Source organism: Thunnus albacares, chromosome 14 (assembly GCF_914725855.1).
Source record: "Thunnus albacares chromosome 14, fThuAlb1.1, whole genome shotgun sequence".
Lineage (NCBI taxonomy): Eukaryota > Metazoa > Chordata > Actinopteri > Scombriformes > Scombridae > Thunnus > Thunnus albacares.
The window spans coordinates 9,622,624-9,644,811 of NC_058119.1; the positions used below are offsets into that span (position 1 = coordinate 9,622,624).

Below are 22,188 nucleotides of genomic sequence, written 5' to 3' on the forward strand. Positions count from 1 at the left end.
AAAGTCTGTGTCCCCAACGATATGTGTTTCCCTTTATCTCAAACTGAACCAAACCATAGTCCTAACCCTGATCTTAACATCTAACCATAACCTGCCGCTAACCTAAATCAAGTCGTAATACTGCAGGCAGCACAACAGGCAACACTATTCGAAGGGACAATAAACCTTGGTACAAAAATATTTTTAGTTTCTTTAATGAATAAGCATTTCATATCGAGCCTCTAACATTCATTATATGCAAATTCATGGCAGCAACAACAGCTAAAAAAGCTGCTAAATAAATACTACAGTAATGACTTGCTTTTAATATTTGTCTGGCCGTCGCCTCTCCAATATTATTTGCCAATCTATCTCAAAACTTGATTCATGTGTGCTTCTTTTTTCCCTTGTGGAGAGGGTTGGCATAAGCAAATATGGCCGTGCCCACACATTTCTCCATGGACTGGGTCAATGGAACTTCATGCAGGCAATGAGAGGACCCTGTCAGTTAATTAGTCGAGGGTGGTGACGGCTCCATCCATCACCTTACGTTTTCTTTCACCCTGAGACCAAGTCCAGTTGGAGTCTTTCCCTCATCTGTCAAACCCAGGGAACATTTCCAACTGCAAAGACCACCGATGAGTGTAGAACTGAGCCTTTTAAGGGGAATGAAATCTTTCGAGCAACACACTGACATGAGCTCGACCTCCCAGGAAAGGTCATGTGGTGTTACCATGGCAACAGGGAACACCACCGGTATGTTAAAAAGGTAGCCAGGAGGGGTGTGGGGGTTGGTAGGGGGGGTCGCAACTGAATCCATGGCTGCGGAATTCAGTGGGTGGGTGCGGATGCATGTTGAATATTAAAATATTCTCTCCAAATGAAGTCGGAGTAGTCGTGCCTCTATTCATTACACTACTCTGATGTTCCATAACCATTAACATCTGTTAAAGCCCAGTATGCACCACGACACATCCAGCTCTCTGGACAAGGAGGGTATTTTTAGACATGTACTCATTAGTGCTGAGAGATCATTTGTAACAAAGGACGGGGGGAGAAGGAGGCCAATAACACTGTGAAAGATGGTATCCATATTCAAATACCTGAGGAGCGAGTGGGTTTAACTGGTAGTGAAAAGAGCGAGGTGAGATGTGAGGGGCAGGCCAATCAAAGATTTTGAGGAGAACGATGCAATAAAATAGTCAGGGCAAGGTCACAGAAATTATACAGCACATTATGTATTATCTGAATGCTTCTAGCTCTGCTTCTAAAACATAGACAATGTGATCTATAACTAATTATACTTGCTTATAAAACTGGTATGTTCCTTGGACCAGGATCAGACCTATTGTTCTCGCTGGGGATCAACATTCCTCTGATAATTCAGCCATAATTCAAATGAGCTTGTCAGTTCTATTAACAGAGCGGCTATCATTCAGAACCATGCATGGTATCGATTAATGGACTCTCCTCATTGAGACCCGTTCAATTACTCCACTCTGAAATGATATATATCCTACAGTCAACATGTACCATATTTCCTGTTTTGGTCAAACAGTGGTGGTATTGAACTGTGGGAGTGTTATCTGTTTTTCTATAATGGGATTCTGATTTAATTTGCTGCAAGAGGGAAAGTGCCGTGTAATCCGTCTCTTTCTCCAGGTAGAGGTTAGATTGGATAAGAATATAGTGCCATTGTCTTACAAAGTGAGGACACAAACACAGATAGGGTGGTAGACTACCACTGCTACTTCCCTCCTTCTTCAGCTCTTACAGCGTGATTTAGCCTGATACAACAGTGCCCCCTGGAGGACCCACTGTAACCAGTCAAAGTATCTGTAAATATAAAACAACCAGGGGCTAATCCAGGTGTTTTTACAGACTATTATTCAGAATATGTTTCTGTAGTGTAATTAGCATGGTGCACTTACTTGAACATTTGTCTAATTACCAGATGCTTTACTGAATGCTAAATGTGTTAAAGTGACATATAACCAAGCCAAAAAAGAAAAGGAGCACAAAAGAGTTGGAAAAGCCATGAAATCAAAATATGCTTTTGCATGCCCCGGCCATGTCCCATCAGGCTGGCGCTGTCACTGGCTAAACAGGAAAACACAATAGAGTGATGGAGGCACTCATTTGCCAGTGCGGCCTTTGCTGCCACGCAATTAGTAGCAGAACAGTGGGTACACCAAATATCCAAGTGCCACTCCACAGGGAGGCCAACTTGGCCTGTGGCTCCAAATGGAGTTGGCCAATTTGGCCGGCAACTTCATTGGTGTGCGAGGCCAGTCATTGTCTTCCCAGGCAGCCGGCAGATGGGAGAGAAACGCGGCCAGGTGCTGAGAAGGACAGTCACTGATGGAGTGATAATATCATAATATCAGTATTACTATTTATTCATGATTGTAAATTACAACATCTGATGAGATCCAGCTGCAGTGTTATTGCTGTGCAGTGGACCGTGACAGCTTATGTTTTGTTACAGAATGTGTCATGTCTTTGTGAAGGTATGTTTCATCCTAATTTTACAATTTTGCAAATGAGGGTCCAGTTGTTTTACAAAAAAAATAAAAGAGTGACAACTGCGGTATTCTGCTAATGAGCCAATTGAATATGGTATAGTTTAGCATGCTCCTTCATTGCTGTGTGATAGACAGTCTTTGGGCAATTTTTTCGTTTTGTTTGTTTGTTTGTTTTGTTCATCAACAGATTCTCCATAACTAAGATACAATAATTAGGCAGTTAAATTTTTAAAGGGGTATTACAGCAATGTATTTCTGAACTTCCAACAAGCTGGGGGACACACAAACGACAGTATAAAGTCTTATGGTCAAAAACGATGTGGCTGAGGGCAAGATTTCCTCACTTTTAGCCTCAACTGCAGGCACAAAATATTGGATCCTACACTTCCAATAACATCATTCACTAGTCTTTCACCCTCCATGTCTGGTTAACACCTACGTCTATCAAACTGTATCATCAGGTTGTAGCTCAGGCTTTGCAGTAAAAATCTGTAGTCTCCAAACACTGACGTCATCAGGATGATTTTCTCAGACTTCAGAAAGCTACACCAGAGTCACAGTTTCCTTTTAAATTATCCATATTCTAATATGATATGTCTGATATTATCTGACATTAATAAGAATTTGCAGTACAGAAATGCCAAAGAATAATTTGATCACTGGCAAGTAATTTTTTTGAAGTTTTTTTGAACATACTGTATTTTGGTCACTTTATGCTACTTATATACTTTAATAATCCAAATTAAGGGAACAAAAGCAAACAATATTTTTGCTTATGTAATGTGTTTATGTTAAAAAATGTTTATCGGATATCATTATCAGGTTTTCTTTAAACTCTCAAAAGCTGACATCCATATCAACTTCAAAAATCTAGTATCGGTCATCTAAGGTGAAATGAAACAACACAAAGTATGCCACTATCAAATGGAGCGAAGCATCAGTTTTTCACAGTTTCAGCCACCTAATGTACATCTGCCACCCACACCTTAAGAGCCTTGAGATTTTATAATGCACAGTGCTGTCATAAAAGCATTAGAGGAGAGGATACTGAGTTGACATGCTAAAAGATACACCGGTCCTTAAAATGATACAAAGAAATGGATGCGATAACCAACAGGCTGCCATTGATAACAGCATCTCCCAGCCTTGAAAGAAGGTACATGCATTTCCCCCTTGTACTGCTATATGTCATTCACTGGAAATAATGTACAGCACTCTTAGGGGTGGCATTATCTGTAATGTTCTCTGCAGAATGACATGCCTGTAATGACAAAGCACAGCATGCGCTCAGAGGGGAAAAACAGTTGATAGTGCTTACAGACCTCGATTGGAAAAAAAGAGAGAATGCAGACGACAGCATGGCGAGTGTGATTCAGACCACAGGGTGTTGATTTCTGGGAAAGTGGCTCAGAAGGCTGGAAGTTCAAAGACAGAAGGCCACATGGTGCACCGATTCCCCTATGAGGCTTCACACACAACAAGAAATCCATTTATGAGATGGCTCTCTGAGTGTAATGCCACTAATTTGGGTCTGATGAAGAACACAGAAGCCGAGTGCCAGCAACGGGGACTTTCAACCATCCCTAAAAGGATTTTTGAGAGTCCAGATGTGCCGTGCATTGAATTTGATTAAACTCTGTTCATCCCTACAGGGGCTTTTAAAAGGCTGTCTTATCAGGTTATATACAGTATATAGAGTTTTATAAACAGAGATGTTTGCAGTGATTGTACAGCCTCAGTGCACCAGCAGCATGAATACAAACTTTGAAGACAGCTAAATATTCATTACATAGACTATATATAATGTCAAAAGGAATCACTGACAATATATTAAGAATGAAAATGTGAAATACAGTTTCTTATCTGTTGACCTCACAAAGGATTCACTGATTTTGACCAGTATTGATTTTTTTTTGGAGGCACCAGATAAAATAGGCTTCTTTCCAATAAGGATCAATACAGGTGTCTGGAACAGCATCTTCTGTGAATGAGCTATGATCAGTCCCCAACCTCAGACTAATTCACAGACATTTTGCTTGAATTTATAAGAAAGATCCACAAAATGGGAAGATCAACTCCATTGCTGAGGATGAAAAAAAGATCTTTATGACAAAAAGAGGAGTATGTGCCTGTATGATGGTTTTGCATTCTCCTTCCTCCACCTAATCTGGCTCTTTTATTCATGAATGCATAATATGTTGAAGCAAGGCACGATTGCTGCCCTCAACAGTCACAGAATTATTTGATATGAGACCCCCTTCCATGAAAAAAGGAAAATCCAGATAAAAAGATCAAAATGTAAGAATTAAAATATATATTAAATTTCTCTTTGAAAAGAACAACCTGCATGGATTGACCTTTCACTTAACGCGAACAAACCCACTCAGGCAGAAAAGAGGTTTAACAGCTCTCAAACACAAGACAGGCGGGCTGATTGTGGAGAAGGAGGCAGAGTGTGTCTGCTTTTAGAGGCTGTGTTGGCTCGAGTGAAGCCAAACTGGACACAAATCATCTGGAGCACCATCCAGAGGGGTGGGCGTGTGGGTGGGTGGGAAGGCAGAGCAGATAAAACGAATCCTAAAAAGCTCCTGGCAGCTGAATAAAACAGCCCCAAAGGCTGTCTGTCATGGCATGGTGTTCAAGCATTGGCCCCCTCTTTCTGTATCTGGCTTTGCTTATGTCCTGGTTTCACAGCGCTTTCATCTCCCTCCCTGCCTCTCCCCTAGGTGCCTGCGTAATTACTACTGACACAAAGAGGAAGAGGCAACCATGAATCTGCAAACATTACAAAAGTAATTAAATTCCTGTTGATTCACTCTATCTTTCAATTCATCTGCCAGTTTGGTGAGCTGGACTGTTTCTGTCTTATTTCTCTGCAACCAGAGTGCTTTGGGTTCCATTAATCACCACTTATCATTTAAATTACGCTCTGTAGCCACCTTGCTTGATTCTGCCAGTGTCTAATATTCTAATTTCTGATAAACACGTCAATATGTGGCTTTGAATAGCACATGGTATATGAATCATATCTCATAGCTTCAGTCTGCAGGTGCAGGTGTAGAAGGACACGCCTCCTTCTGAATCGTTTAAGAGCAAATAAAATCGTTACTTCACAGTCTCTTTGAGAAGTGCCTGTTGGCTGGTATTTACCACGGTTATAATATATTTATGACAGCAATGAGGAGGATGTTCGGCTGTCTCTGTCTTTGATTTGGAAGGATCTGTCTGGAAGTAAACAACATAAGCGTTGGTGGTTGCAGTGGGTACATATATTGTAACCTTTAGCTCCAACACCTGTCACAGATAAAGGCACAAACTTTGACACAGAGTGTGCAGTTTATATTTCTTTACAGAGAAACCTTTTTTTTGTCTCTTTCTTCTTTTTCCTTTCCATGTGCCTCCTGAGAAATCCACCCTAACATCATGATTGCATCACCTCACATGTCTTTCCTCTGGGCATGAAATTGGCACAACAGCTGGGCTGTCAGAAGGTGTCATTTTTGCAAAAGAAAACAGGGGAGTAACTGGCTGCAGGAGCTTTCAGAGGATCCTCCTGACACACTGCCGCCTCCCCTGCTGCTCTGCTATGAACTACTGAACTCCAGATGGGGCCGGCTCTTTGACTTATTAAAGATTTACCAGGTGAGTCTGCTGGCGTGCCCTTGACCTTCAGAGCTGCGAGGCGGGGCTGCGACTGCATGAAGACAGGGAGTGTGTGGGGATTTGAGGGGGCAGGAAGTTGACAAACGACTTTGCTGGCTTTGCCAGTCAACAGCGTTGGCAGGCTGTCAGCGGAGAGAATGCAATATCATTTGTAGTAAATTACCAGCCTACACAAAGTGACACAAGGCTCCGTAAGTCAAGTTGTTCCGACAGCTCCTTCAGCTGTCATATAGAACACACATCTACCAAAAAACTGCACACACACTCAGACACATACCACGCTTTTACCCACATGTGCTAATGCAACCATAACAAAACAAAACACATGTGGCAACATGGTCAGATGAATTTTACATGAACTCCAACAGATGTCCCTAAATACAAGAAAGCCTACATAATTAAAATACTATTTGTTCAGGAGAAAAGTGGCGCTTCAGGTTCAATTTGACAGAATATTTCTTTCTGTAATAATAGCTGGGCAACTGAATTTAGACTAAAATTATGCAACATTTTAACATTAGCATATGCTGACTTGTAACATTTTATTTAATAAAGTGAAAACCTTTTGGGGTGGGAATGTTTAATGTCTTGAATCAGCTGTGCAGCAGCTGGAGCATCTTCCCTAGTTTCATGAAAATTACATCAGAATTTAAGATACATTAAGGGTAATATTACATACTTGATGATAGTGGCAAATTTGTTTACATCCATTATGCACAAGTAAATCTCTTTTTTAGAATTGTATATAGCGTGACAGATTTGCAGATGAATGGAATCAACAAAACAAACCAAGACAGCAATGTGAGAAGGAGAGGAAGAAGCAGAGAAGCAGCCACTGCCAAAGTCTATCCAGCAGTGCTAAACAACAACAGATAACCAAAGAAATACCATGATGTGAAAATATTATTTTTTCTATCTGACAGGCCTCCTCTCAGGGGGAAGCAGGGTGGTATTTTTTGAGGAGTAAATATAAAAAGTGAGAATGAATGAATGATATCTGCACTGAATATTTGGTGGAGCAGTGTTCACCAAGTCTGTTGTCTCTGATTTACAGTTCATTTAATGTAGAGCAGTTGGGAGTTCTCATATGAAATGAGCTTTATGTAACTAGAGTACAAGAGCTTGGGGGAGGATGTACTGTAGGTGTTCTGGAGAGGCTCTGATCTCCTCTGCTGACTGGAGCTGAAGCAGGTGGCTCAGAGTGAACACAAGGCACACAGGTCGAACTTGATTGTCATGGCTTGAAAGGAAAAGTGAGAGCAGGTCTTTTTGTGCTGCATTCGACATCATCTCTGGGGGAAGAAAGTGCAGACTGAAACAGGTGAAAGATTCTCTGGTTTAACCCAGCATAATATACTGAATATACTGAGTCTAAAAATATTTGAATCACCCCAAAATACTCCCCATATCTTGGTTTTTTCTGAATGTAAACTCCTAAACCCTTTCCAATCCCTAAATTCCTAGAAAAAATACAGAAGACCTCAGACATCAGTAATGTCCCTTTTGACATATAGTTAAATGGCGTATACTGTAACTTTAATGGACTACAGCAGGGACTTTGCTTTTTTAACCATTTACATGTCATATGTTACTCAGATTGTAAAGCTTCCTGACACAAATTTGTGGTTTTGGGCAATACTGTTTAAGTAAAATTGACTTGAGTTGACATGTCTGCTCCAATACCTATGAGTCTTAGGGTCTTGTGTCATAGAAATTACATTTATATTCTACAACTATGTTTTGCCAGCAACACTTTAGCGATATATAAATGTAAACTCTCAGAGACAAGGTATCATTTCTTGATCGTAAAGCTCCCCGACACAATCTTGAGATTTGGACCATATGAATACATTTGACTTAACTTGACATGTCAGCACAAAGTTCTATCAAACTCATCTTATGTTCATGATGTAGCACAGTGCAGACTTTAACTGCATTACCACACAATGATTATAAAGCTTTTAATAGTTAATGGATACCACACTTAGAAAGTAGGAGAAAGAGGCTTTTAAAATCTGAAACTACAGATTTGGAAAATGCAAGTTTTCACGAGTTGTAGTGAGTAGGTTAAAACATGCAAAATCACTGGTGTGACCCTTTAAACAACACTGGCAGTGCTCCTGAAGTAGAGTGGACAGCGGCGGGATGCAGTTCTGGAGAGGTGGAAAGTCCAGAGTAAAAGCCAAGTGGGGCCTCCGGTGAGGCACAACATGTGGTCATGCTCCAGTTAACTGAGTTCACAAGAGGTTAAGTGGGCTATAACTTTACAACAAAAACTTCTGGAATACAGTGCATGTACAGGCAGGGAAGATGACAACACTATCTGACAACTCATGTGTGTCCTCAACTGTCATGTTGATTTTGATGTCTGCTGGTGGGCGATAGTTTTGTCTTTGCAGCAAGGCTGATTCCTAAAACACACAGAGCAGAGCAAACTCTGGTTGCTGCTTCTGCAATGAGGCTACGCACGGAGTAATCGTTTGCTCTGACCTCTGGGACTTTAGGGAGACACTCAGTTGCCGTGTTCCCGACTGGTGAGTCCATTTTACCCCAGGCTACATGGTCCAGGCCACTGACTAGAGCACTGCTTCAGTGCCCACACCACTCTCAGAGGAAGTGACCTCAATACATCCAATAACCCTGCTCACACAAGCGCGACAGCTGTGGAAGATTGGAAACATACCAGGTTTCTTATCTTAGATACTGCTAAAATGAGAGAGTACATTGATTTGGTGGTGTAAATGTCAAGGAATGATTCCAAGTTTTCTCATGCAGCTGATATCTAAATGACATCTGCAAATGCGAAAAAGCTGGTAACTCTATTGGTAATTATTGTGGAAGTGAAATTTTATTTAATCACAATGAACTGAGTTTTGACTTCTTGATGCATAGACATAGCAACAAGAATAACTTATTCACTCAGCCAGTCTTGTATTTGCACTGGGTGCACTTTATCTGTCTTGGGCATCAGATGGAATACCAGTAACGTGGTTCTAGTGATGCTTGTTTAAAGCTGCTCTAAGCAATATTAACAATGGAGATACTACTATGTGTAGTGTGAAAGATGTCGCTCATAGTGAACAAATCCACAGACGTGCAGTTTTCAGCTCTATGGAGCATTTCAGCATCTTTAAACTCATTGCCTTGACTTTACAGAACGCCATTTTTATTGTATTGATTCACTCTCACTGCTCTCACCAGCTGCTGCATCCAGCTGTTGCAGGAAATTGTTTTCATCTAAAAGCTGCAATAAACTGACTGAAAGTAGCTGTTTGGTGCTACCTGCAAAACTAGCTATTGACAAAAAACATGACTCAAGAAAAAAAAAAGCTAATGTTTCTCCATATCTTCTCAATGTGTAAATAAGCATGTTTGCTAACACGCCAGACTGCCATATTGACTTCCTCAGGTGATAATTACAACTGGTTGTGCTGCCACCAAGGTGGCCAAATTTATTAATGCAGGGATTTTACTTAAAATATTATTGAATATTTTGACTCGAGGAAGGCTACAAATAAAAGCTTTAATGTAGAAGGACTGTGGCTCCTAATAAAACTGTCCACATATAACATCCTGAGTTCTCTACTTTCCTTCTGAACAGGGAGGATCCTGGATTTACTTCTTTTTTTTTTCAGCAGATTTTTTCCCCCCCTCCTTATACCTTTTGTCACCACCAGATTTTTACAGTCTGTGGGGGGGGGGGGGGGGGGGCTGATAGCAAACAGAAATGAACTTAGTTATTTAATCTACATGTATGGATCCACCTATGGCACCTGTACATGGGCACTGAACAAATGTTAGGGCGCTTTGCAGTCTGGTGATTGTTGAGTTAACATACTGAGCCACAGGAGCTGATTTGTGCTGATTACACAGGTCTATGTGACTGTGTGCTCCACGGCTAGGTGATTGTGTGGGATCCTGCATTTGGCACTTGTTACTGTTGTTTTCCACAGAGATGCTAATCATCCAGCATGCGCCAGAGGCATGATTAAATGTCACACAGCTCCCTCGGTTTTGGCCCTCTCACTGTGAATAAACCTTTCTCACCCATAGGCTGAGGAGGAGTCTGCAGCCACACTCTGAACAACCTGAGCTACAGAGCCACAGCTCCCCCTGCAGGTCATTCAACAAAAGACAACAACAATCAGGTCAGTGGGCACACCCAGTTGTTTTACATCATCCCAAACTGAGTTATTATACACAGAAGATGCAATGGTAATTGAATTGTTGTTTCACCAAATTATGTAATAGTTTTCTCATAGTGTGATATTCATAAAACATAAAAAAAAATAAGAAGGCAAGGCTGCCCTCATGTGGTGTATTCAACTGTAAGTCACATGGACATCTGGCTCATGAGAAAACTGCCAGTAATGTTATCTCAAAAGAGCCAACTTATACTTTTCATAGTACTTTAAGTCAAAATATGTACATTTTCACCTGGACATATGTGCTGTGCATGCCTGGTACCCAATCACCTTTATTACAACCATAATTCTGTAACATGTGCATTTAACTCTCACTGTTACACTTTTTATTGTACTGGATATTTAAGAGTGACAGCCTACCATCCCTGTAAGAATTACACTTAGGCTTAGACCAGTTACCCAGTATCCTAAATGTTCTGCATTGTCTCCAAACTTCAGTTTCTCTCCGTTCTGCTCTGCCAGTGTTGCATAAATCCTCATCCACCTAAATCCAACTAGATAATCCTCGGTCTCTTAAGAAATTAAGTTAGTGAAATCAAGCAGGGAGGACTGAGTGAAGGCCCGACTGATGGAAAATAAGCTTCATTGAAATGTTCTTGAGCAATCATATGTATGAAATATATACCATAGTTTGCTTACAAGTTAACTTAGCATCTAGTCTAACTGTAGTATATTACATGTGGGCATGTGGATGTGAATATTAATGTACATTCACAACTTTATTCCTTCCCTGACTGAGAGACATAGTAACCATTGGTAGCATTTTATATCTCCTCCTTGCGGCTCTGGCACTGTGGCCCATACTTAACCAGCTCCAGTGATTGGTTGATGCTCCAGTCCAGGAGCCCTTAACCAGAACTGATCTAGGACAAATTACCTTTGCTGTTAGTGTAGCGGCCTCATAAATAATCTGCAATGTCACCTAAAAGTTAAAACACTTGTATCTCTACACCACTCTCAATAACTGTCCTCTGCCTGCCTGTGATATCTCTCACCGAGATTGCATCTTGTATTTTGTCAGTTTTCTGTTTTATTTGTTGACTCTGTCTGTTCTTGTTATTTTGTTTCTATTATTCTATTAAAGTGTGAACAGGTAACGTAAAAAGAGCATGTGCGCTCATCCAACCCTCCCTGTATAAATAAAGGTCAACTAACAGTCAGTGAATGGGGACAGCCCATTTTAAACCATAAAACATTTACATTTACAAGACCATACTACCATGGTTGATATGCTTTTGGTGAACATGTTGACCTTGCAAGAAAATGTCCCAGCGGTCCCTCATTACTGTTGTAATGTGAACATATGTCAGAGTCGAACTGTTACTTGGCCTAACACGACATTGGCTAATGTTTTAAAGCATGTTGTATGCACTGAAAAATATATATAATGAAAGAAATTAAAGACACAACAAGGCAGACAACCAATCTTAAGGGCTTTAAAATAATATTTCCATCAGATGGAGGCTATTATGTTTCTTGCACAAACCAAGTAGCATAATCCATCTGATAAACAACTTTTTTCTTTTTTTCAAGAAAATACATGTTATTTTCATCATCTTCCTACAAAATACAGGACCTGGCTGGGGTCCTATTTGATACTTCAACATTGTTTAGATGTCATGTTGCATCTTGCAGTATTTGTTCATTCCCAGCACTCCTAATAAAGAGGAAAAATCACCCACACTTGGACCCAAGTTGACATGATGACAAGGAGCACAGAAACAAAGAGCACTGCGCTCATCTTTACTGTTGTGTCACTTTGAGATAAATGAGAAACAGAATTCAATATCAGAATAAACAATTACGACTTATAATTATTCTAAGATACAACACATAACCATTTGCTTTACAGGCAATGAAAGGAGTTCTGTTGAAGAAACATTTTTTTATTATGACGATAAGACATGTTTTAGTAATCTACTCTTTTTGTAATTGATTTTGAAGACTACGTGGACCCAAGAATGCAGATAGTACTCTGGTATTCTGGGACTGTCAGAAAATGCAAACAATATTATGTTATGAAGTACCTAAGACTTGTGTTGTGCTGCATGTAAATAAGACAGGAAGCTACAGAACCCCTCACTGTAAGGGTCAAGCATTCAGACCTGTACCAGTATTTCCTTTAATTTGTCACCTGTCTGTATACAACATAAGGACTGATATCATGTCTAAGTTCAAATAAGTCACCAAGAAATCAGTTATTAAGACAAAAGTGAAGAGATTTATTGCATGTAAAGACCGAGTTTGACAACGAAAAAAAAAGGAAAGACATACAATTTTTTGGTCATTTTTTTGGTTTACCTTATAAACATGAGTTTTATAAAAAATTAAGCATAAACTTCTTATATTACATAGGTGCAAGAGAAAAAAAACAAAGCAAGTGAAGGGCATGGCACTGTACATTCATCTGTCATGTCAAACAGAAATGAGGAATGTCTGTCTGCAATAATCAGGAAAATCTTAAAATCAAGAGATTAAGATAAAATGGACAGTAGAATACACAACACATTTCAGTCATTTCCAACAGGCCAACTTGCCCATACATAGTTATTTGAACAATCCCAGTAAAAGACTTGTTCAGTAAAAACATTGGCAGGCATGTTAATTAGTGCAATTTATTGCTTTTTGATTGTCTGCAACACTCTGAGATCCCTGCAGTAATCTAAAAATTACGATTTTTAAAAAATGCATTCAAGTATTGTAACCAATATCTTAAAAGTATAAACTTATTGAGAGACCTACAAGCAAGACTTGGACACAATCTTTATTCCTGTTTTAAAAGGAACATCACAATATTTTTGATCAAATAACTTGATATCAATATTGCAACAAAATTGTAGGGATGACTATTGGTGCATTCACAAAATATTTACACAATGAGAATTTTGATAAATAATCATTGGTAATGTGGATATAATGATTAAGTGTGTAAAAGAAAATAATAGTACAGCTAGAAGAGTCTGGTAAGTTCAGAAAATTGCATCATAATGTAATGCAGCCTGCATGTAATGCAACCTTTAAAACCAGGAAAACAACACTTATGCCATTACAATATCCGATATCTAAGATGAAATCTAGTTTCATATCACAATATCAATATATATTGATATATTGCCCAGCCCTACTCCTTGTCAGATATTAAAACAGACCATCTTCAAAGTGCACGTATGAGATAGGATCTGAAATAGATGACCATGATTTGAGGATTTTTATCATCAGACAGTCCTGCTGCCCTGACGCATAATTCTTTTTTTGTTGAGTCTGAGAGTGATCTCTTCCAGGTCTGCCTTCAGTTTACTTGCTTCGGGGCGGCTCTCTGGATTCTCACACAGCACTGGCTTGATTATGATGCACTGCAACATAACAAAAAGAACAGCTACTAAGATCTATACTTCACTAAAATGCTACAGAACATTTGTGGACTAACAATCTGTCCTGTTGGATATTTTTCATTATTTATATGCACAAATCAACAGTCCTGTCTTGGCTCCTAATCAATGCAAACACCAGGTTGTCAACCTCCTACCTGTCCTGTTGGTGAACATTGTGAGAAAACTGGAACTCTATGGGAAAGCTGATTCATATTGCAAGTACAGTACTTTGACAAAATGTTGATGTACCTCTTCCGGAAAATTGCATGAAAACCCTTGAGGAAGTTTCTGTCTTCTGACGTTGCCCCAAACCTGGAAATAATACAATGATAAAAGAAGAAGGTAACATGTAATTGGCCTGAAACACCTGATAAGTTACACAATAACATTCTGTTGAACTTAATTTTAAGATATCTGAGATTAATGTCTGGTGCCTTTGACATGAACTTAATAAAAAAAACATATCAGGTTATCAACTATTGATAATGACACACTATGCATGATTTTGGATTGTGACTGAACACCTCACCTCTTCTCTTTCATGAACAGTGCCGATTCTCCAAAGCAGTTCGAAGAATATCAGTCCAATAGGAAATATATCAACCTTTCGATCGTAAGTCTGCTCACTTTTCTGTCATAACACAAGACGACAGTATTAACAAAAATCACAAGGCATGACTCTGATATATTAAACATAACCAGTTATTCTCAAAAAAAGTCCCTGTGTGTTACTTAAAACAACTCTTAAAAACAAAACTGCATTAGAATCTAAAGTTTGTCAGTTTAGACAATCTAACCTGCTCAGGAGCCATGTATGATGGGGTTCCTTTGTAAGCTGTTCTGTCAATTGGGTTTTCAGCGTCGTCATCATTCTCACCAGTGACCAGACCAAAGTCTCCAATCTTCACTTTTTTATCTTGCCCAAACATGATGTTGGCAGGCTAACCAGAGGAAAGAAACATCATGTAACATGTAAGTCCATTACAGATGTGTAGTAATAAATGATAATCTTGTCTACTTTGCCTCACCTTCAGGTCTCTGTGGATGAGTTTATTGGAGTGAATGTACTCAACTCCACTGACTATCTGTAGTGCAATAGTTAGACTGTCTTTTCTTCTCTTGGAGTCTCGCACATTCTGTGTATTCCTCTCATCTATCCACACTCTGAGTGTTTTGGTGTTGCACAGCTCCATCTGAATATAGAGGAACTTTGCAGGTGAATTACCAGTAGACCTAGGAAGGTAGGAGAAGACAAATGGTGAAATTACACACCTTCAGTTAAGACTTTAGAAAGAGGATGAGACGTACAGGGAAGTGCTGTAACTGTCATCTGTGCTGTCCCACTGGTATGATGAATCCTCCATCCAACATGTGTAGTATCTAACAATGTTGTCGTGATGGAGGTCTGACAATGCCCCCACCTCTCGCACAGCTTTTCTGATAAGAAAAGGACTCTTTAAATAAATCTTGTCTTTTATTGCATCTGTAACTGATTCATTATTCTATGAAACACATACTTCACTCACTCTTTGTAGGGTACGATCTTTATAGCATAATCTCTCTCCGGCAATTTTTTTTTTGCCTTGAAAACATGACCAAAGGCTCCTTTGCCGAGGCACTCTATGGAGTCAAATTCTGCTGTAAATTTACTGTTGAGAGAAAAGATGAGAGTCTTTTTTATTGTACAACAGTTGTTTTGAAATAGACATCAGACAAACTAAATGCCACAGAAAATACATGCCAATATTGCACTTAAATGTTTTACTTTTCCGTACCTGATGATCTCTGACTGGATTGATGTTTTGTCACCAGAACTGTTTTCCATATTCTTTTCTCCAGGAATCATTGCATCCTAATTGAACCAAAGAAATTATGACAGGGCTCACACTGTAGAACAAACAACTACATGATTGAAATGATTAAACTCTCCAGAAGGCTAATTTACCTCACTGCTGTTTTGACTGGCCTTTTGGATATTTGCTGCAGTTCTAACATGACAAGAAAAATGATAATGGGCAATAATGTCAGGTCAAACACTATGTATTGTAGGTTCACAGTGGGCCTAAAAGGTAACTTACCTGCTTTTGGGCTTCACATCAGAAATTTGATTTTGTAATAGGAGACAAAAATGGAAAATAAGGCCAATTAAATTTCAGTAATATTCACTATTTTTTAGGAACCAACAAACATTGTTCTACACATTGAAGAGAGAAAGTGTTTAACCATTGATAGAAAAATGAAAATGTCTTTTTTCTAAACAATCAGTCCCATTGCATGAAAAATTCTCAAAAACTCACAGAGTTACAGATCAAGGGATTTCCCAAAGTTTACTGAAATGTTTATATTTGACTTGACAGAGTTCTTGGGAGACTTGATTTGATTAGATGCTGAGTATCGGAGGGTGGGTGTTTACTTTCAGTATCCAATAGATAGAAAATTAGACATTAACAGACCTGATCCTCTGATGAATCAATGAAAACATCTGGGTCACTTGTAGTTGATGGCACACTTTTTGATTTTGCATCAATGGACTCCCTTGAAGAACACAATGAGTGACATTAATAAAAACAGTCACATATCAGACCGTACCATCAGTCAGTGACTTACGGTGTGTTTCGTGATGTGGACAGCCTGGCTGGTGCACCATCATCGGACAAAGCTGACCCGAAAGGTACCTGAAAGCACAACATCTTTAACTGCTATGGTGTATCATCTTTTCATAGTCATTTTTAATTGATTGAGTTTTCAGAAAAAGAAAGAATAATAACTTAGTTTGCATACTTTATGGTAGGAATTTTGGTTTCAGCAGTTATGAGTATAGGTCTCTACAGCAAAAAAACTGATTACCCTCTTAGAGCTTCAGAAAAAATGTGCAATGAGCACACTGACAAACTACTAAGGTGATATGTTAAAAACAACAGAAAATATCCAATACCTTGTTGACCCAATCTGACTGTTTTTGGAGAGCAGACCAGGCCAGCTGAGCTGCAATGTTCTAGACCATCCATTAAGCCAGAAGAAACGTGTATTACTACTAAACTCAGTAGTTTCACTTAAGCACGAGATGAAACTCAGGTGCTTCTTTGACAAACACCACTGGATGGTGCTGCTGTAGCACTGCTGCCATTTTGGACTGAAAACGCCATCATTCATTCAAATTCATCACATCTTACTCACTGAAAATCGGTGAATCTCACAGCATAATCAGAGGCGCAAAAGAAAAATTCTCAAAACAAGTCATCAGTAAGTTGTATGACACTTACAGTATATGTATGATGTCACCATACTAGAATTACCACTTAAGTACCACTACTCTCAATACCTGATTTGATACTATAGCAACACCAGAAATCCCATTCAGGACACACTGCTGTATTTACTTTTTATAAACATTAGAAATTGAACAGAAACTTTGTGTGTTTCATTATTTAAGCATACAGGCTGCATTACAAATTAAATATCGGCCTGTAGCCTTCAAGTACAAATCAAAGCAGCCAAAAATATTCAAATTAGAGGAATTGTATGAAATGTCATGTTGTAACAACATATCCAACTGTGTGATTATGTGCTCTCATTTTGGTTTGCAATCTTGTAAGTATGACTAAAACTTAAAGTGTTTCAGCTTTTAAACAAACACACTCACTCTATATTAGAATAATAACACTGAGTTATAGAGTAAATTCGATACTACTGATAATTAAAAAGGCTGGTATTAGTATCATTTTCTAAATGCTGGTATTGATTGATTTGCACCTATGGTATCTATATATTGATTCTTGTGACATCCCTAATTTTATCCACTTTGTCCCCATTTGTATTTATTCATTTCTAATTACAAGACAAGACATACCTTACACAAGTATCTAAACCTGAGGAAAAGAAAAGAAAAGATAAAAATTTTTTTAAAGTTTTTTTTTTTTAAATTGTCAGGAGCAACATTATCCTACCAAGTGTACATAGTCACATCGGTATCAAAGGTACTTTGAAACAGACCACAGATGATCACCGGCATACTGTCTCTGTGCTATTTATCCATCTATTTATTTATTTTAATATTGCATAAAAGAAGTTTAGACATATGTGCCATATCTGGCGGTGAACAAAGAGCCAATCAATGATCATGTGTAGTCCCCTAATTGTAAATCAGATCTTTCATGCATTTCACATATTCATTATTATCTCCTATTTTAGTTAGACCTTTGGTTGTCCAAAGACGGACACCTTGGTCCAGTCTTCCTGGTTTAAATTGATCATTTCCCCAAATTGGACTAAAACAGGACATTAAGAAGTTTTCTGCTAGCAATTCTTAAATGCTGTACCAGACGTTGATCATATTCAATACAAATAGGTTAGATGTTTGTTCCCTAAGCTTTTTAATATTTGCTGAATACATGTATGTGTTTAGTGTTAGTTTAGGTGTAAGTGAAAGTGATCTGATGTCTACCCATGCTGGGATTGGCTGTGAGGAGAAGTAATACATTATAGTACACAATTGCACGGCGCAGTAATACCACTGAAAGTTCGGAAGTTTGAGTCCTCCTCTGTCATATGGCAAGTATAATAATGTCATTCGTAACCTGTGTCGTCTATTATTCCAAATAAAATTTAAACACATTTTCCTTAATTTAGTGAAATAGGATAATGGCAGAGGTAAAGGTATAATCAGAAACAGGTACAATAGTTTTGGAAGGACATTCATTTTAAGTATATTTATTCATCCTATTACAGAAATTGGCATATCAGACTATCTCTCTATTAATTTATAAATTGATTCAAGAGTAGGATCATAGTTGGTTTGAACAATTCTTCGAACTAAACGTATACTTAGATAAGTAAAATGATCTATTAAGTTAAATGAGGAAATATGATCCATAGGACTACATCTTTTTTTTTTTCATTCAGTGACATTAAGGAAGATTTTGCATTATAATCTGAAAATAGACCAAAAATTACATCCCGTAGGACTGGAATTGAGTCTGTAAGTAACAAATGACATAATCTACAAAAAGAGTTATATAATGATCTATCATCTAATTTTATCCACTTTGTAATGTGGTTGTCAAGTTGTTTAAAAGAATGGTTCCCAAACTGGGATCTGAAGACCACCAGGGGGGTTCTTGAGGGGCTGCAGGGGGGTCCCAGTAAAAGGACAAAGAGATTAAATTTCACTTTTATTACACTAACTTCTAGGGAATGTATCTTCTTAGATGGGATTCTTTCGGACAAAATCCTCTCAAACATGGGCCCGTGGTCTATTGTACATCTATTTTGGAGGTTCTTGACATGGAAAAAGTTTGAGATTGCCTGGTTTGTCAAAATCCCAAGAATGCTGGATTTTTCTAGCTCCCATTTGCGGTAGTCGCCTTCAGTCCAAAATGGCGGAGGCATAGCTCTGCTGTTACACCCTGATGTTGCAATGGAAAGATCAACAAGCTTTCACTTCCTATCAATGCAAGATCTTTGGCTTTACTGCCACATACCTCCTGATATACAAGCCCAGTTGCTTCTTCCTTAGCTTCCCTCTTTGTTTTCCCAGAAGCAGCTGGGTGCTCTTTATCACCAGCCTCAAACCTACAACATCAAATATCATTAAAACTTTGATTAATTGCATTTTACATGATGGCTTAACAACTATAGATGAATTGGGATGCAGTGCAGAAACTTACAGAGCAGCATTGTTTAGTCTCAGTCTTGCTGACTTCACAGGCTGTAAAGGGGCCCTCTTCTGCTGACCATAATCATTGCTTTCAAAGTTGAGTTTAGGGACACATTTTGGATGAACTGGTGCAGTAGGATTTTTTGCCGCATTTTCTGCCTGAAAGAAACATAAAGAAACACTTTTTGGCCCTCACTACCATTTAGATGTAAAAGTAGAAATAAATGTGACAAGCTCTGTATATTGTCTTTCAAATTTGAACACACAATCCACAAAGACAGATAATAATGTTACCTTTGGTTCCTGATTTTCCTTTTCGCTCAAACCTCTCAGGGCATTTTTAGCTGCATTCTGCCTGGCTTCCCTTTTGTTCCTCCCCTCACCAATGGGGAAGCCTTCACCATTGACCACGACCATCTGGGAGAATCTGGGATGGGAAAATATATGTAAATAATGAATTTATGAACATCACAGTGACACATATATATTAATGCACATGGTTTTAGATGGAGACAATCTCATATGGATGTGATGTGTTCGTAGAGTCAAATGTGTCCCAGTACTCAGCTCTGTTTGGTCAGTACTGTTACAAACTGTGATGGGGTCACAGTTTGTGTTTGGTTTGCACGTTAACATTATGTGTACGCTCTGATTATAAAATCTTATATATCTTGAAACTCTACAAAATAAAACAAACAGCAGATTAATTGTTACCTTATTTATTACATTCAGGCAGGGTGACCATGGGAGTATGTATTTATTTTTAGTTTTTATCCTGAGTAATTTCATGTAATTATTGTTCTTTCTATCATGGTATTTATGAGATGTATGATGTGTAGTAATGTTGAATTATCTGGTACTGTACAGCAGCAACATTGTGTGTCCAAGGCAAATTTCCCTCTGGGACAATAAAGTCTTATCTTATTACAGGACCAAGCATATTCAAGGCTGCCATGTCTTTATTCTGTTGAGTGTTTTTCAGAAACAAAATCTTCAGTGCTCTTCTGCTTGGTTAGTATCATGATAATCCTGCAATCCTAAAGTTAGGGTTAACCCTGCGGCGTGCTTTTGACAGCAGTATGTATATTTGTACCGTGTAATATTAAGTGCAAAGCTTTCTATCATACAATAGTTTCAACTCACCTTCCAGTGCTATCCGGTCCCTCAAAGAGAACGTCCTCATATTTGACCTCCGACCGTGTTCTCCGTCCATACTCGTTTAGTTTAGAAACATACTTTTTCTTTCCCATCCCGAATCATAAAGCTATGCGTGCTTTCAACGGTAGCATGCACTAGTTAAAGCGCTGCATAAGAGATTTAAATTTCCCTCTGTGCGGACATTGGACGCTCACCGGAAGTGGTGGTGAAGTGGCTTCTTCTTCGAAATGTGTTCAAATCGAGACGTTGCATTTACCGCCACCAACTGTGGCTGACAGGAAAGTACATCTATGAGTCGCTGAAATACAGTGGTGGAAGAAGTACTCTGACCTTATATAGCCCTATATTTAGGGTGAATTAACTGCCAACAAATGTGGGACACGTAACCTCGCATGCATCTATCTCTTTTTTAACCAAATGCTAATGATTAGGACTGGTGTCAAATTAAACCTGGGGTGTCATGTAATCGAAATCAGGGCAATCTTCCAATAGGAAGTACTTGCTGTGAAGTTCAGTCAAAGGTCAGTGATAAAGGATTAGACTAAGTTAATGTTAAGGATATAAATCTGTCATAAATGAAGAAATGATGCCAACTGTTATCTGATTGTGTTTATGATATATTTTGTACATGCCTCAAAACATGCTACAATATGGTGAAAACATGTTTCATATTTTTTTCCAGTCACTTTTTCATTGTCCCAAATGTGGTTTGAAATGTGGGACAGCTGGTTTTACTAATGTGGGACAGTAATATATGTTGTTCAATTGATGAAATATGCATTAAATGTGCAATACCAATAGTTAAGGGAGAACAGGGTAAGTTAAGCCAGTGGGTAAAATGAGCCACCCCCTGTATCTAGGGATCCATAAACAAAAGTAATCATGTGACTACAAATTAAGAAAGTATAGTTCACATTACTCAATCTATCTTGGACTGAAGCACATGGAGAGAGTAGTCAGCAAAACAGCAAAAAAAAAGATTTTTGTCATGCCAAGTGAATTCATCACGTCACTAAATTTATCAGTCTTGTATCTTAAATTAAAATAGATATGTTTTGGACATCATTACATGTTAATTTAAGTCAGTGTGAGCTACAAAAAAAAGTAATAAAGTGGATCTGAGCCACTGTGTGAAACAGTTTTGTCAAAATGGAGGTTGTGGCGTAAATCGTGCCAGTGATGTTGGGGCAAGTTGAGTCAGTGGCTCAATTTACCCCCAAAAGTTTAAATAGGTCACATATGTACAGTGTAACCTGTGTATTTAAGTATTATTTTCTGATATTCTAGAGACTAGAGACACTGTTCATGTTAATGTTTGATCACTGTTACAAGTGTTACAATGTTGATGAATAAATACCTAATTGTTGACTAATGTTAATTTTAAGCCACACACAAACATGCCATACATACAGACGGGTGATAAATTAAAGGAAAAGCCAACATAAAATGTCTTAGTAAGGTGTTGGGCTTCCTCGTGCTGCCAGAGCAGCTTCAGTGCGCCTAGGCATTGACTCTACAAGTCTCTGAACTCTACTGGAGGAATGAACATCATTCTTGAAAAAGATATTCCCTCATTTGGTGTTTTGAGGAGAATGCTAACACGTCAGTCCAAAATCTCCCATAGATGTTCA

The 22,188-nt window shown here is 38.6% G+C and overlaps 1 protein-coding gene across 1 annotated transcript; it reads right to left on the bottom strand.

Annotated features, from left to right (window-relative positions):
• Nucleotides 1–12,570: 12,570 nt before the first annotated feature.
• On the bottom strand, nucleotides 12,571–20,775 carry LOC122997431 (interferon-induced, double-stranded RNA-activated protein kinase-like). The gene is made up of 16 exons (XM_044373551.1): nucleotides 20,543–20,775; nucleotides 19,694–19,826; nucleotides 19,410–19,558; nucleotides 19,224–19,314; nucleotides 16,351–16,418; nucleotides 16,197–16,278; nucleotides 15,822–15,832; nucleotides 15,689–15,731; nucleotides 15,519–15,595; nucleotides 15,270–15,392; nucleotides 15,052–15,180; nucleotides 14,772–14,976; nucleotides 14,541–14,684; nucleotides 14,273–14,374; nucleotides 13,993–14,055; nucleotides 12,571–13,725 (listed from the first exon to the last, which is right to left on the bottom strand). The coding sequence occupies exons 1-16, from the start codon at nucleotides 20,647–20,649 to the stop codon at nucleotides 13,588–13,590; spliced, it is 1,665 nt and encodes a 554-aa protein (XP_044229486.1). The 5' UTR covers nucleotides 20,650–20,775; the 3' UTR covers nucleotides 12,571–13,587.
• Between the last annotated feature and the right edge of the window lie 1,413 nt (nucleotides 20,776–22,188).